The 16,667-nt window shown below is 31.2% G+C and overlaps 4 protein-coding genes across 5 annotated transcripts; 1 reads left to right on the top strand and 3 right to left on the bottom strand.

Moving 5' to 3' along the window:
* Positions 1–119: 119 nt before the first annotated feature.
* Bm3624 (Uncharacterized protein) lies at positions 120–3,573 on the bottom strand (the record flags this gene model as incomplete). Its single annotated transcript, XM_043082130.1, has 9 exons — positions 120–281; positions 647–860; positions 1,186–1,329; positions 1,722–1,850; positions 1,929–2,020; positions 2,108–2,226; positions 2,297–2,423; positions 2,562–2,688; positions 3,428–3,573. 9 exons carry the CDS (start codon positions 3,571–3,573, stop codon positions 120–122), a joined length of 1,260 nt encoding a protein of 419 aa, XP_042938064.1.
* A 1,982-nt stretch (positions 3,574–5,555) lies between these two features.
* Bm2718 (Uncharacterized protein) lies at positions 5,556–9,276 on the bottom strand (the record flags this gene model as incomplete). The annotated part of the gene is made up of 8 exons (XM_043082129.1): positions 5,556–5,627; positions 5,736–5,925; positions 6,075–6,241; positions 6,601–6,774; positions 7,079–7,195; positions 7,487–7,666; positions 8,498–8,650; positions 9,229–9,276. 8 exons carry the CDS (start codon positions 9,274–9,276, stop codon positions 5,556–5,558), a joined length of 1,101 nt encoding a protein of 366 aa, XP_042938063.1.
* A 2,263-nt stretch (positions 9,277–11,539) lies between these two features.
* On the top strand, positions 11,540–12,640 carry Bma-glb-1 (Uncharacterized protein; the record flags this gene model as incomplete). Its single annotated transcript, XM_001901519.1, has 4 exons — positions 11,540–11,646; positions 11,911–12,047; positions 12,138–12,265; positions 12,500–12,640. 4 exons carry the CDS (start codon positions 11,540–11,542, stop codon positions 12,638–12,640), a joined length of 513 nt encoding a protein of 170 aa, XP_001901554.1.
* Positions 12,641–12,867: 227 nt separating this feature from the next.
* On the bottom strand, positions 12,868–14,891 carry Bm10529 (Uncharacterized protein; the record flags this gene model as incomplete). Of its 2 annotated transcripts, XM_043082127.1 has the most annotated exons (4): positions 12,868–13,011; positions 13,789–13,888; positions 14,101–14,121; positions 14,797–14,891. In XM_043082127.1, the coding sequence occupies 4 exons, from the start codon at positions 14,889–14,891 to the stop codon at positions 12,868–12,870; spliced, it is 360 nt and encodes a 119-aa protein (XP_042938061.1). The 2 variants fall into 2 exon arrangements, with proteins under 2 accessions (XP_042938061.1, XP_042938062.1); XM_043082128.1 differs by lacking the exons at positions 14,101–14,121; positions 14,797–14,891 and having other exon boundaries at positions 13,789–13,869.
* Positions 14,892–16,667: the final 1,776 nt, after the last annotated feature.

The raw sequence follows: 16,667 nt of genomic DNA, 5'->3' as shown, positions 1-16,667 counted from the left end.
AAATTTATGTCTTTTGTCGGAACATATCTAATTTTTAAGGGATTCGTGAAGCTTTTTAATGAAATATTTCTTGGAATACATTTAGGAGATTCGGGTCTTTTATAATATTTCACGGTCTTCTAAAGGATTTGAGTTTTGATTCCATTTACTTTGACCGTTTTTGGTTTGAAGTCGGGGCAGTCGATTTTGAGAGTGAATCGTCTGGATTCCTTCGGACTCTTGATAAGCACTTTCAATTCGAGCACAACGCCATTCAAACCTTCAAAATTCTCCACATGTACCTGAAGCGATTTGAATGTCCGGTTGACGCATGAAATATTCAAGCTACGTAACGTTTGTTTACTCATTTCCTCGTCACGAACAATTGGTAGTGGAGATGAGATTTTTTTTTATGACTAATCCACTGAGCTCCGTATTGGTTTTACTGTGATTTAAATTTTTAAATCCGGATGAGAAGATCCAGTTTTATGTTACTCTATATGTCAGTTTCTCTTTTTCGTCATAACTTTCCCGAATCTTGCGGAAGCGAATTGTACTTTTACTATTATTACCATACCTGTCGGTGCTAAAACTTATTCTTTAAGAGATTCAAGACTCACTATGAAATTTCGGCCTATTTTAGTATGGTAATCACTGATAAACTTACAACTCCAGGTATAACAATGGTACCATCGGGTTTCATCGCTGGTATCAGTTGATCTCCTCTATTTTGTACGAAGTTATGAGCATCAGTTGGTGGTTCGGTTTCGTCTGAAGACAATTCATCAACATTTGGGATCGTGAGACCTGTTATTTCACTACTGATCAAAGTTTCAGGTGATTCAGTGATCGATGTTATACTTGTTTCTGATGATGTGTCTCTGAAATGTTTATCAGATGAATAGATTGACGAGGAGTAAATAAGAAAGAAATAAACATATGAAATAAATGAGCAAGCTCCCTATGTTTGTTCTGCTGCTTGTTCGTATAAGCAGTTGTTAACTTAAGAAATAAATAAGTATTGAGATTTTATCTCTAGTACTATATTAAGTTAACTGCATTGTACATCAGAAAAGATTAATTATGACTAATAAACGTTTCCTTGTATGCAAGGCATTTCAATAATCAATTTGAAAAAAAAAAACAAAACAAAAACAAAAAGATTTCATGAAGAAAATGGAACCAAACACTATCTAAATAAGCTACTCGATAACTTGTGCAAAATTTCCTTGAACACAAAGTTGTCGTCGTGTTTTCAAATCCTCATTACTGTGGATTGCAGATGATGTGGAATTAAGCTCAGCGAAACTTCTTTCTCTTTTCTGCTGACATATTTCATTATGATCTTGTCTTAAATTATTTAAACCTACTTTTAAAGACCAAAGTTTTAGTTGTTATTATGCTAAGCTTGAAACAATGTATTTTAATTTCAGTATTTTCAATTATATTCCTAAATACTCAATTTCTTCTATGACTGATGACTAGATGTTCCTATAAGAACTGGAAGTGATAAATATATTAAAGATCAAATATGCTAATTTTAACAGCCTTCAGCGAAGCGATTTATTCCTCACTTCTTGGCTTTTCATCCTCGCAGCTCTAATTTGAATTCCGTTTGAGTAAAATTTGATCATTTTAGACCATAGAAATAGGAATCAATTTTGGCTTTTTTATAAACTTTAAAGGATTTCCATTCAGTATTTAAGATTTTCATTCAGCTAGGTAATTCAATTCCGTTCTACCTGTACATTGAAGTGAAAGATTGGATACTTCTTCCAGTGGTCAGCGTATTGTCATTCCTTGAAATGTCACTTGCACATCTCGGTAAACTTCCGCCAGCAATTTGTCTACTCACCTTTGATCCATTTAGCCTACGCTTAGAAGGTTTAGTTTCAAAATTTAAGTTTAAATCTCATCAAGAGACAATGAATTAATGTAACTATAGTTACCTTCTGGCTTCATTATTTATAATGAAACGCTTCAATTCTTTTCTGTTTAACTCAATACAGCCACCATCTGAGGGCCAAATTTCCCGTGCAATCTAGAACGAATTTCGTATTTACACACTGAAAACTCAATGAGTTAATTTGAACATAAAATTTTCAGAACGTTTTGATAATTTCATCACCAAATTACGTCCATCACATTTGAAGAATCGGTCACAGCACAAATATCGGACACCTGGTCTTTCGTTTAACACTAATGACGGTGAAATTTCAGAATTTCCTATTACAGAGCGTTGTTGTCCTGAAAATATTGGGAAATGTTGTGCTGAGAGATGAATCTGCAAAGATGGGCGTTATAGCAAAGAATTCACTGCCTTTCAGTTTTCCTGGAGAAGCAACACATGAAGCAGGTTGTCGTCCAGAATTATTCATTCGATTCATTCCATCCGACTCTGACACCACCATTTCGGTTCCGTGTTCAGACAGTTCTTTCAATGCCTATGAAGAGAAAAGCTTTCTGCAAAGTTCTATCTACTATTTCAGACTGTAAAATAGAAGATATTTTCTACTACTTTTCTTTGTTATCTTTTTTTATCATTCATAAATTGCTCCTTTGTTAAATTACATTGCAGTTACCGTTTCAGCTTTATTAATAACATCGAAAAGCAACCGCTCTACCCTAGCTGCCACTTCCGAAGGACCACATAATTTATCAATGGGAGATTCAGTTGAGTTAGCCAGCTCTGCCACTTGTATAGCTTCACTGTAAGTTTAGTATGACCAACAATGTGAGTTTAATCTTTTAAGGTTTATTTATAAAAGAAAAATCAAAAAATTTAATTTATAGCCTTCTGTTATTACTTTTTGTTAAAGCAACGTCTTTTATGAATTTTATCAACTATTAAACAACTATTAAAAAAAAAAAGGCTATTAAATTTTTTGAATCATATTCATGCAAATTTTTTTGACTCTTAAAATGAAGATCTAATAAAACGGATGTAGATTTGGGGGAAGTTGTCGAGGTAAACATTGTTTAGGTAATTTTCTTTTTGAAACTTCAACGAAATTTATTCATATTCAGATTTCCAAAAATCTCTGTAATACCTTTGAGATTTCACGAAAATAATGCGATCAAATTAATATTAATTTGATATTTCACTAGGTGGAAATTGAAATCGTTATGTATAACAATGTGAAATGATCGAATAAATGAATAGATGTTGATAAATGTAATCAAGCAGTAAATCAAGAATCAAAAGCGATGAAAACACTAATGATAAAAGGCAAATGGTTCTATTTAGGTGTACCAAATGCATTTCAAAACATTTTGATAGATGTGAGAAAGTTTAAGATTTAAATCTTCTAACTTTAATCTGAAATTTACAATAAATTTGCAATGATCTACCACTCTACACAGCACTTCAATTATTTTACTAATTGTTCAACACACAAGTTCATGAGTCAGTTATCAAATCAAGTGGTCTCATTATCCCAATGATCACTTCTGATCAAAAGCAAATTTCTTTCTCAGCTTACTAGAATATTTCTTTAGCTTGTTAGAGCTTCGAACATATCCCTCAGGACTTTTAGTAATAATACTTGATGAAATTAAAATGTATATGGATGCATTTGATGATCGAAATTCCATCTGTAATGTTGCCTATTATTTTAATAAATTTAACACATTAATTGAAATAAAATATTCATTCCTGCTCCTAGTTTGCCTGTAAATTTACTTACTTAATGTTTTAACTATTGTGTTCGATTATTAAGTAAAGCATTTTTTTAAACCCTCTAATTTGTATAATTAGATATATCTAGCTTAGGTTTTGCGGAGATTTAATAAGAATCAGATATTTTTGCAAAGTGAGAAAATATAAGCACACGAAAGCAGCCATTCAATAAAGTGAATATAATCATAGTGCTTGGAAGAACTATCAAAAGCGATGGCTATTGATAAATTCGTGAGAAGATCGTGTATACTTGGTACATTTATTTCTTATTTTTTGAATAAATTGATGAATTTTCACATTTTAATATCACTTTTTTTATCGCAATAATCGTTTCATTCTATTTTATGAATTATCGTTTTGAAGATTACAAGTGTAGAAAACTATGTACCACCTTGTTTTCAACACAGTCTTGTGTGGCTAATATGAGCGAAAATAGATTAATATGTTTGGATTTGACTGGACAGGACAATACTAACCTTGAATGTGCTATCAGAATCTGATTACATTTATGGAAACTGGATTAAGTTATGAGGTATTGATCGCATTTTCATGGCTACTCAGCTCATTTTCCAGTTGCTCATTTCTTTTCACTCTGATTTTGTGTTCATTCATGAAGTAAATCATGTTTAACCTCTAAATTGAATTTGATGAAAATTACACTGGTAATCCTATTTATAGGGTCCACTTTCAATGTACAATATATGAGAAAGAGGTGGCGACAATCTTGATACTCTCGAAAATGGTTAAAAACAGCAAGGTAAAGGTGCTCGATACTGGCTCCAAGAAAGTGGTGATTGGAAGAAGTATGGCTATATGTTCGTCAGTGATATGAAGGTTTTCAAAGTTTTCTAAAACTAGATGATAAGGAAGGGATATCAGTGGGATGTAGAACAGTAATCAAAGTTGGAAAAATGACTTTTTATTCATTCATCAGTTAAAGTTGAATAAAAAGTTTGCATATATATTCTATGCTTTTTTAGAAAAAAAATTTACTTTAACTTAGTCTTCTTTGAATAGTTTTAAAATGTACAAATCAGTTTTGCCAGATGCGTATATCACTAGTTCACATTTGTCAGATCATAATGAATACGATAGAAGTGCTTCCGAAACAAACTCATAAACTGTAGTTAATTAAGCACTTTGTCGTAATCTAGTCCAGGCCAATTACGACAAAGTGCCATGAGTGTATTGTAAATGCTAAAGCTTATTCAACCTGTTTGTCGAATAACTATAAATTTCAGGATATTCTAATCTGTTGCAGTTATGTATTTCATTTTTCACAAAATTATATTTAATATAATGCGAGGATATGAATTAACATGTTGAGCCTATGTGGTATATTGTTCCACAGAAAGGGAACTTTGTTTTTGTAGAAATATGCCTACAGCGTCTTTGGAAAGGTTATCGATTAAGAATACTTTTGACCTTAATATTCAGCCGAAACATCATGAAACATGAAATTTTCATGATGCTTTTTTTAAGATAGCCAATCTTTTGTGACTATTCCTTCTCTTTCGAAGTTAATAATGTGAAAATAAATGTGACTATTAATCATACTCGAGTTAACAAACCAATTACATTTTCATGTATTTCAAAATTGAAAATTAATCAGGAAAAAGTCCGAATCAAGATGTCAATTATTTCAGGAAGAAATTAAGGTAAGAATTCCACTGGTAACTTGAAAATTAAGGGAAAAACCAAAAATGAAAAGTGAAATGAACGCAATCTTGAGATGTAACTTTTAATGAAATAATGATTTTCAAACCTGACCTCACTCGCATGATTTCCCAAGCAAAACTTCTTGAAATACTTAAGGTCACTAACACCTGCTACAAGTGTGTCAAGAGAACTAGTAGAAATCTATTTATGCTGGGAATAATGAAAGTGCGCACAACGCTTATTGTTTTTCTCTAGCTTTCATTGTGGCTAATGCGCTTGCCTTTATTTCTTTGATGCGATCCTTTGCATCCTAAATACAAAAAGATTTTCGATTCTGACCTCTCCAAAGAGACATCGCTAATAACATTAATATATTAATTTAGTAGGTAAAACGTTTTGCTTTCTACAAAAAGCAAACCTCATAAGCACTCCAACCACCCAATGAAGCAATACGAAAAGCGAGTCCAAAAAGGACAAAAAATGACATCGGGTTGGAAAATGCGCCGGGACGAATACGTACTAAATGCCTCGCCAAATATTCCACGTCAAAGCATTCTCGGCGTTCAATCTGCTTCATAAGAATAGTTGCTACCCATACAACACATGTCCTAAGCAATATCTTTTTATGGTGATAAAAGCGCATGTAATAAAGACCAGGAAGGAAGGGAAATTTGATTTGCGTTTACAAATATATTTTAACCCTTTACCTTTCTTTTCTCTTTTCTAAAGACACAACAGAAATAAATAGCAGTAGTACCTGTTTAAACCAGCAAAACCTTGAAGCACAACTGGTGGAATGTAATCATCGGCTGCTCGTTTAATGATTTGTATCTCTTTACTTGCAAGAATTTTAATAAATGGTCCCAATTGGTCCAGATCTGGCCATATATTATTTGACCAGTTAGTTATATGAAATATTACTATCTAAATTAGAAAAAGCACCATGGATATCCATTCGTTTGTTATTGTGTTTAACAATTCTAGAATTATATTTGTTGAGAAATCTCTTTAATATATTATTTTACCAAATTCATTTCGACCCTTACTCAACTGTAGGATTCTCATCTATTCCTACGCATGAATTAAACCGAAAGCTTGCATCAATCGTTACTAGCTTTTAAATGTATCAGTCTTGTTTGAAGCCTAAAAATCATAGATCAGTGTTGCCTCCATCTTGAAATCTAATTTTTTCTTTGAAATTTACCTGACAATTTAAAAACTGAGAATCAGCACTAGAATTTGAGTCGAATGAACTTTGAAAAAATTAATTGAAAAAGACTGGCATGTTTTGGTTTGCTGTCGTCGTCACCAGCACCGGTGTCCACAGAGCCATCCTCTTTTGGAGCTACTTTTCCACAGGTAACATCAGCATCCAAATGCGCTGAGAGTGCAACATCATAGATTATGAAGCCTTTTTCTTCTTTCTTTTTAACTAACTTTACTGTAAAGCGCTTTTGCTGCAAATGAGTGATTCATAAATGAAAGCAAATGTTGCATTAGTGAGATATGCAAGGCTTTGAAATGGAAGATTTAATTGGAACTGAAATTAAGATGGCTAATACAGCTTTACCTTGAAATTTTTTATTTGAATTTTCTCAGTTTAACTCTTGTTTCTATTTCCTTATTTCTTTTTCTACCACTAAGGATTTTATAGTTCTGTTTTCCAGCATTATTGTCAAAAAAAAAAAAAAAAAAAAAACGTTTGGCTGTATTTTAAATTTGATGAATGAGCTGTAAATAAACATCATATCATCGACTTACACCAATCTCCATTTTTGCATCCGGTTTCGTTGGCCAGTACTGATAACACTTTTCCGCATCATCCTCCACTGTCATCTGAGATTGCTCCACAACGCAAACGATCAGCTTGCAGCCATCCTATGCAGTCGATTAATTTCAAAACATTTTAGTGATAGTTAGTGAAAATACGAAATGATTATTTGCATAGAGGAAGTTTATGGGGAATAGGCGACACGAATATGTTTACATCTTTCTATGAAAACATTATGCTGATATTTAGTATATCACATAGATAATCTAAATTATTTCAAAATAATTCCCTGCCATGTAATTCACCCAGATAATTCCGCTATAGTGCTCTGTTCTTGATGGTTCTTGATGGTTAAAGAAAATAATAATTCATCCATTTTGAATGATTGCATTACAAACCTGCCAGACCATTCGCCAGAAATCAACTGTATTTTCCTTGGTTGGCGCTTGGATAATGATATAGTCTTCACGATTAAAACTGGCATATGTTGCAGGCAAATAGTCAGTATCTTCAGTTGCTTTTGAACTTAATTTTACACGCTTTTTCTCAAATAGCGGAACTGGGACACGGTTTTTTTTCTGCAAAAAGAGAGAATAAATCAGAATTAGAAGAAAATTCAAGCAACAGGGAATGATTGTTTTGAAATTGTTAGGAAATTTCAGTTCTGAAAATGAAGCATATTTTGACTTTTGACCTGATTAAGATGCATAGAGAGGAAAATTTAATTATTTCCAGCACTTCAGCATGCAGTGTGACACAATTTATGGTTTAATCTCATTCATTTCTTGTAAAAAACGATTTTTTCATAATGTGACACCGAAGTGGACAATATGCACACTTGACCTCTCTTGGGAGTGATGAATTCACAGCTATTCAAACCTAAGTTTTAATTACATAAAAACAAAATGAATTTTTAATCGATGAATAATCAATGTGTGGCAATTTCTGATTTTTTTTATCGATCATAATCGATTAGCAGTATGTCTTGTTTTAATAGTTTGATTAATTAGCCAGTCTTGCTCCCCTTGCTTCATATATTTCAATTTATTTTATCTGTGCTCTTCTAGATGAACAGAATCTCTTCTCACAGTTCATATTTATAATCTCATCAGAAATTCTGTGTTGAAAAACCACTTCAGCACAATATTCTTTTACACAAGCATTTTTTCTACATCTGCGATAACATTGTCATTAAATTGTCATTAAAATCGTTAAATGGAATTGCTGTTGCAGTGCTTGGTTAATTGTTTCCCATTTAGTTAAATAAATACACTTAGCAAATAATATATTAGGAAAATCTTCAGATTGGATAATTAAAGTTATTCGTTATTTATGATTTTGTCATCAGACCTGCATTTCAATTAAAATTTGTTTTTAAATAGAAAAAGAGAAAGGAAGAGTAAACATACAACTTGAGCAAGGAATGTTGCCGTATTTGAACTATTAATTGCAGTTGCTGCAACAAGACGTTCAAAATGCATCTGACGAGTTTTGGGTAAACTTTGCTTGGCAATCAAAGCCACAAAATCAGATGGTTTCTCACCAGCTTCTGTTGTACTATCCTATAAAATGCATTATAATCTTAAGATTTTAAAGTAGTAAGCGAAAGTATGGACTAAAAGGTGAAATAGAGGAAATAGAGTCCGATTCAAGCAGATTTCAGAACAGAGTAGTTAATGCTTTGCAGAGAAGACGACGTTTGATCAATTTTTATTTGATTGACATGAAGATTAGTAGTTATTGAGGAAGTGGTTTTTTTACTGCTCTCTTAAACTTTTTCAAGCTTTGATAATAATAAAATCCCAAAAACACTGATAAGGAAAATTGATCATATTCTGTGTACCATACAAAACTAGTCCAAATCACGAGGTTTCGGGTCATTTAATGAGTCTAATACAAGGTCTAGAAGCTTCATTGGGAAAAAACTTTTTCTGAAAACCAAAAAAAGAAATAAAATATACATCATTTAGAAAATTTAACTGGTAGAACATGTGCTTTTTTAATTTAATTGAAAAATAGCCACTGCTTATCCAACATTATTTGTGCATAAAAAATGCTATATAAAAATAATAAAACGTTCCATCCATTACACAACAACTACGGTACATTTCTAATTAACTACTCCACTGTTATTTCCAACCTTATGCGAAGCGCCTCTTCTTTGCCTAGCACTGGGTCGACTAGTCATTACTACCAAACTAAGATAACTATACCCATGACCATCATTTTCAAATTTAAATCATTTTTTCTTGCTGAACAAACTATTTGCATAACAAATCCGTGCTTTTGCATAACAAATCTTAGAAATTATGAATTCACTATTATTTTTTAACTCATTAATGCTTTTAATTTTCATAATGAATAGCTGCCATTATTAGCATTTCAAACAGATTGTCTTATGATAGGATGCAATTTAGATAAGTATACTATAGTGATTCTTCACCGGAAAAGTGATCAAACCGGAAAACACAAGCCATTTTTATTGCTTTTTTGAATAAAATTAAGATTGCTACCTGTGATACGGCAAAAACAGGTCCAAATCAATAATGTGAAATATACAGAAATTTTTTTGCAAGAATAGTAATGAAAAATAAATTAAAAAATCTAAAGGAATTTCCTGTTACAGAGATTGGTCTTAGATCATTAAAGTTAGTTGTATCATTATTTTTGATCAAGCATTTCAAAATTAACTGATGAAAATTATCTAACTTATCGAAGGTCACTTTTTTTCCGTTGTACATTGGATACAGTAATTTCAATTATAGCAAATGAAATCTCTCAAAAATTATTTTGTTAGTTACTCACTTAAAAGGATAGCAACACAATTATTCTTTGTTGAGGGATTTATAAGCATTTTAAGGTATCTAATATATATTAGGATAGATATTCAAATCCTTTGCATACATCATAATCGAAGAATAATGAATAAATTTGTACATTACATTTGCTTACTAATTAACTGTCACTTACATGCTTTATTTGTTCACATTAAATTTTGCCATAATATTTTTGGTTATTAACTTAACTTGAAAGATAATGTTCATATGCAATACTTTTGACTTCTAAAATGTAATGCATGAAGAATAGTAGCATAAATTGTTTATTTTTTAAACTGTTTCTGTTTATAAAAATTTCAGTAGTTTGAATCGTTGATTGAATGCCAAAAAATCAATAGTTTATAACCAATTACTATAGAACCGCTAGCTAAAAATCGCTAGCTTTTCATAATTTTTCTCTAAAATTTATTAAAATAATGACGAATAGAAGCATATTTGTTTTTACTCAAAGATTTCAAACGAGAAAAAAAAACTGACAACTGTCATTAACTCGAGCAATTTGAATGAGAATTAACGGAGAGGATATTGAGCAGCTTGCTCAGTTATACTTTATTGCTATAAATTAAAAAAAATTTGCCACTGTTTACTAATTATTTTTTTAAATTTTAATTATACTTTTTGTTGAAAGTAAGCAGCTGTTGGAAACATTAAAAGAAAATAAACCAAACCACTTATCATAAAAACATGAAAGAATTTGATGGACTAATAAGCAATTCTTTTAATGTTTCATTTTATTAAGTGCGCCATACTTAGTTCTGCTTTCCGATTGCTTTCCATTTCTGTACACGGAAATGTTCATAATGGATGTCCTTGTTGTTGTCACCAATTGAACAATAGCTTCACTGTTCTTTACGATCCGAACAGTGCCAACAGTCGGTCAGTCAGTCAGTCAGTTCGTAAGTGTCATCGTACTGTCACTCTGCCACCGCTGTCGCACACCGTCTGCTGAAGTGAACTGAGTGAGTGAGTGTTTGCTGTGACCACTGGCTTACAGCAAAACACGTAATTACAGTGAGTAAAGAGGAATTACTTTATAAGAAAAGTGAGTGTCACACTGGAAGATTTAAGTATTTCGACGTGGCAGGTAGATTGGGTTTACAACAAAGATCAAACAGTTTGCTTGTCACACTGAAAGGTCTTGATAATAAAATTAGTTGCAATTCTCGCGATATTAAGCAATGCTAGCAGTTCTTTGCTAACAGACTGTAATATCCCGGACAAGGCATATAAACTTCGTTACAATTGGAGGGTCAATCTTTTGGGTAATGGCTTATCACTGGTGGTATAAATCTGAAATAATTTTATTTAGTTGAGTCAATCAGTCATTAGATCACAAATTTCCGTGTTATGGATGTTATGACATAAACTTATTTCTTGGCACTGTTTTGTGTTTTTTTTTTTAATCTTCGAACAGTTATTTGGTAATTTTATTGAAGAAGTTTGTTCATTATTGAGTTGCAAAATTGGCTTTTCAACTTGTCTCATATTTATTGGTCCTGATTAATTTATCAAGAAATATTAATTGATGAGCAAAGAATTGTCTCGACTGGATGAAGCAGGACAATTGGGCAGAAGGAATTGCATTTTTTAAAAATCTATCCATCTTTTTTGCAGATGTCACGTTTGGTGATAAAAGCTAAATGTATGAAAGTATTAAATGAAGCAGGACGCGTTGGAACAGATGATGAAGCAATACAACATGGAAAAAATTTCTATAAATTGTCTGCTTTCCAACTAATTTTAATAGGATCTTTTATTCAGAAGTTTAATTTTAAAATTCAGTGGGAAATATTACTTGTAGATTGAGCGCAATGTGTATGTAAGTCATTGTTGGAGGTTCATATTGCAACTCTTTGGCAATTTAGGTTTCAAATCTTGTTATAAATAGATTTACTATGAAAAAAATTTTCTGAAATTTGTTCTCAGTAATTCATTAGTTTTGAAGTAATTTATTGAGGATTAATAACTATAAAAACTAATTGCAGTATGTTCGGTCACCATCCGGATTTGCGTGTGTTCTTCAAAGGTGCCGAAAATTTCACTCCGGCGGATGTGCAAAATAGCGATCGCTTTGCTAAACAAGGGAATAAAAATTCTTCGCTAATTTTATATTTTCTCAACAGTTCATAAAACTATAAAATTAATAAAACAACAGATTTTGAAGCAAATTCAGGCGAAAATGAAGCAAAAATTTTGAATTGTAAATTTTCAGGGCAGAAACTTTTACTTGCTGTTAGAATAATCATTAATACGTATGATGATCCGGAAACGTTCAGGGCATACGCCCGTGAAACAATCAACCGTCATATCAAATTCAAGATTGACCGTGCATTATGGCTTGTAAGCTTAAATTGATTCCGAATATTTCATAATAAACTGAACTAACAGATTATACTATAATTTTTAACGAGAATATTGAGATACTTCGAATTGAAAATTAGATTTCTTCATATCATGAGAAGTTTAAAATCCAATATTTATTAAACAGATTATAGCACCACCTGTATAACAACATGGTAATGGTAAAAGTTTTTTTAATCTTTAAATCTGGAATTCATTTCCCTGAAATTGCAGGCATTCTTTACGGTGTTGGTGAACAGCTTAAAAGAACATACCATAATCGATGAAGAAGCAGAAAAAGCTTTTCTACAAATTGGCAAAGAATTTTCTGATGAATGTCTAAAACATATTATTGCTTTGAATTTGTGTAACTGAATAATTTAATCCAATTTTCTTCATTCCCACAAATCATAAGTAAAATCTAAGCAGTTTATATTTCTGTAATAAAATGTCACAATTGTGCATATTTTATTTCGCATGAAGCCTGTTAAGAACAAAGAAAAAACAAATAGGAACAATGACATAATAGTTGACAAATAGATTATTTATTTCAGCCTTGAGCCTTTTCATCAGTGGACCAAATTATACCTAACTAATGGAGGTTAAAGGTTATGTTGCCGTAACATTTCCAAATATAACGTTTTTTGTTTTTTCAAGCTCTCCTTGAAACTTTCCGGAATATGGCCTACATCCGGTAGCACATCGTAATCATCTTTCGAATAATTGACCTGTTGTTGTTCGCCTAACTGTAAAAATATTCATGGATTTTTCTGGTATAAACAACTTTTTAAGCGTAAATTGAAACAGTAATGTACAAAGTCTTATCTATTAGCCTGGAAATGAAAATGACATGGATTGGAAGATATTTTAGGAAATCGTACGATTTTTTTAAATATATCATTGATCATTGTTGGTCTCAATGAAATATTTGCTCCAAATTCTAAGTTGCAACACGCAAAAGGTCTAAAAGGACTTTGGAAGACAAAAGAGTTTATAGATTCTTTGTAATATCAGTATAAAGTCTGGAAAAAATGTAAATATTGGGGTAAGTAATTTTTGTCTATAAATTATTTTTTTAGAATATAGAGATTTGCAAGCATGGTCATTTAAATTTCATAGAAAAATCAACCATTTAAATTTGTTTCACTAAATTTTCAACCAATGGTAAATCAAAATGACATTCTAGAAACCTAATTGTTTCATGAATCAGAAAATAATTAATTTGAAAATCTTAATAATTTTCAAATTAAGTTTGTTTGTTTACGTTATCATTTCACTTCTGCAAACACATCTACTAACTTGTTTTTCTTTTTTATTCTGCAAACTTCGTTTGTTTTTAATAGGCATTGTGGACATTTTCATACTTTTAGAACTTAAAGAACAAAACTGGCAGAAAAAAAATTGATGGAATCAATTTATAATGTAAATGATTTGTTACAAAAAAAAAAAAATGGAAAATACTGACTGGAAAGTTGTGAGGAGATAAAATATTTAATTAGCATATTTGAAAAGCAATGAACCACCTTTTTGATTTCATCTGGACTCGGTGGTCTTGCCATAATGACCATGCCGGTGAGCAATAATAAAATAGAAAGCAACAACATTCTTGATGTTGTCAATAATCTGCAACAAGTATTTCTATTCTTTAAAGTGGAATAAAAAACTGAAATTGAAAATTCAGTGAAAACAGAAATTTGAAGAAAAATTTTCAAAGCAAAAATTTGCTGAAAAATTTATTTGTCAATTTAATTTTAAGAGTAGTTTCACAAAAAAGGAAAGGAAACGATTCTAATTGAAAACAGTCCAAAATGAAAACAGTAGAAATGGAAAATTACATGAAAGTTCTACATTTTGCACTTTAACCCTGTTTGATGCACAGAGTTAAAGCAAACCGACCGGTTTTTGGATTCACGACTGACACTTACTGGATAACTATTTGTATGAAATTCCGAATTTCAAATTCAATAATTTTAAAAATATTTGAAAAGATTTTAATAAAGCTTAATAAATTTTTTTATTATGGAATGTTAGATGAAGAAATTAGTTAATTCACTTGCCAAATTTGTCCACATTATTTGTTTTCATTAAAATCTTTGAAATTTTTAGAAATTTCAATATCTTCAGTTTGTTCAGACAAAAATATTAAATATTTTAACAACTATCTAAGATGCAATTTTTGTTCTCTATTCTGCACTTTAGTTACCTATCTTCTGTTCACTTATTCCGATCGTCATTTGCGCACATTGCTTAATTGCACTTCATTGATGAAATTTGAAAAGATTGCCTGAACCATAAATAAGTGCTACTGCTGCTGCTGTTGTTGTTGTCGCTACTGCTTGTGTTTCCGCTACTGTCGCTGTAACAGTGTTACCAAAATGACGAAGAAATGTTGGAAAGGAATCGTAAGTCAGATGAAATTGACGAGACACCTCTATGACAGTGGATGGCAACGCTGTTATCTTCGTCTCACCTTTTCTTTAATTGTGAACGAATCGTGAAGAGTTGCCCTAACTATGAGTAGCTGCACTAACCAGTAAATAAACAACAAACCAGTTGGGTAAAACTGATGATTATTTCCTTCTGATAACAATTGCATTTGTTGTTTGTAATCTGCTTTTCCAATCATTTATTGTTAGAAGTAACCAACGGAATATTTTAATAAAAGCGTTCAACGGCAGGACAGTAACTCATTCCTCAATTAGCGTGTCAACTGTATCTCTTAGCTTACCTATCACATTCAAAACATCAACTGTAGGCACTAGCATTACTCTCGTTTGGACTGTAGATTACGTGATGTGAGGATTACATACGTATAGAATGGACGCGTAGATGTAACGCAACCTGAAAACTAATAGCAATTATAATTTGCCAAAATTTTTTTTTTCTCGCAGGAATAATTAAGTTTTAACATTTGCTAATTAAGATTTTTTTCATAATTTTAAAGGAGTAGAAGCAGTTGTGAAGTGATTTCCTCTCAATGTAGAAATTTCTTTGCAATTTTTCCGTTCTGAAAGCCAAAATTGTGTACAGACACCTTGCAATTGAAGCAATTAAAGCAGTAGTAACAAATAACAGACACAACAATCACTGATTAACAATGACAGAATAATTCAGTGCTCTTTGATACGAGCAAAATCATCGATAAACAAGGTTTCATGAAGTTAGCCAAACATAAATAGTAATTCACTATCGAATTTTTATAAGCACAACTCGATGGATAATTGTAATTCATTCTCTGACTTATTCTATTGCATTATAATTTGAAACACATGCAGAAATAATGATTTTATGAAGTTAAACTCATCAATGACTCAATGAAACATATTCTAACAATGCAAATTTTTTTAATTCTTTGATTTGAAATATGTCATTCACATTTCAGTCATATTTGCTGCTTGAGGAATGTATTCTAACTTAAACTTTTCATGTATTGAAATAGTGGGAAAATGTTAATATTTGCAGACAGACATTTATATTTTGATGTTCTTTGAAAAAAATCTGTGAGGAAATTTGAACATAGCATGTCAAATAATGTGAACAATTTTGAGAAGCACAAACTGATTTTAAAAACCTTCTCACAAATATAATGACACTATATGCGGGATTGACATATATGCAGCTATCTGGTGACATGTGACATTTGCACCCTGAATACTTCCTGCAGCACATTAATTTTACTTTATTTCGGTAGAAATCTACCATTTTTGATAATGATGTTGTCATTATGCAAAAGTTATAAATATCTCGAAATAACACAAACAAACAAACTGATAAACAGTCTTCTGAATGTTTGATACCAGCAGGATATTTATTCATGTAGATTGTAAGCAAAGACACGAAATAGCAAATGACAATTTTTTGATATGATTAAATCAACATTTTTAAGCGTCCTTTAGCGTAATCTGTTATGATTTAAAGGAAATTAAGAAGTTAAGTTATAAATGAGAGTGGAAAATAAGTGAAAAAGATCAAATCAGAAAATATGATCATTTCATTGCCGTGTTGGTCTTTCTTGTGTATTCATTTTAAAATAGAATGGATGAAAAATGAATGGTTGAAAAGTACTTGCCCTTCCTATGGGAAGTGAACGATTGTTTGTTTTCACTTTCACGTGGAGACGTTCTTCAATTATAAATTCCATTAATTGTCATAATTTTCGATTCCAATCGCTGCTTTGGAACAGAAAAAGCAATTTTCTAATATGATAGAAACGAAATGATTACTAATTTGAATGATTCATTAATATAAGGAAACTCTCAGTGAATAAACATTAGCTTTGTTAATAAATTAACTAGGAACTATAGAGTAAGTGTTTTTTTTTTAAGTAAAAATAAATTATTTTAGTGAGTTAATATTTTAATTATTTAAAGCTATAACGCGTCATTACAGATATTGAAGGCGT

This window comes from Brugia malayi (assembly GCF_000002995.4).
Source record: "Brugia malayi strain FR3 genome assembly, contig: Bm_v4_Chr4_scaffold_001, whole genome shotgun sequence".
NCBI lineage: Eukaryota > Metazoa > Nematoda > Chromadorea > Rhabditida > Onchocercidae > Brugia > Brugia malayi.
Note: the sequence above shows the minus strand (reverse complement) of the source record. Positions and strands in the feature narration are given on the sequence as shown.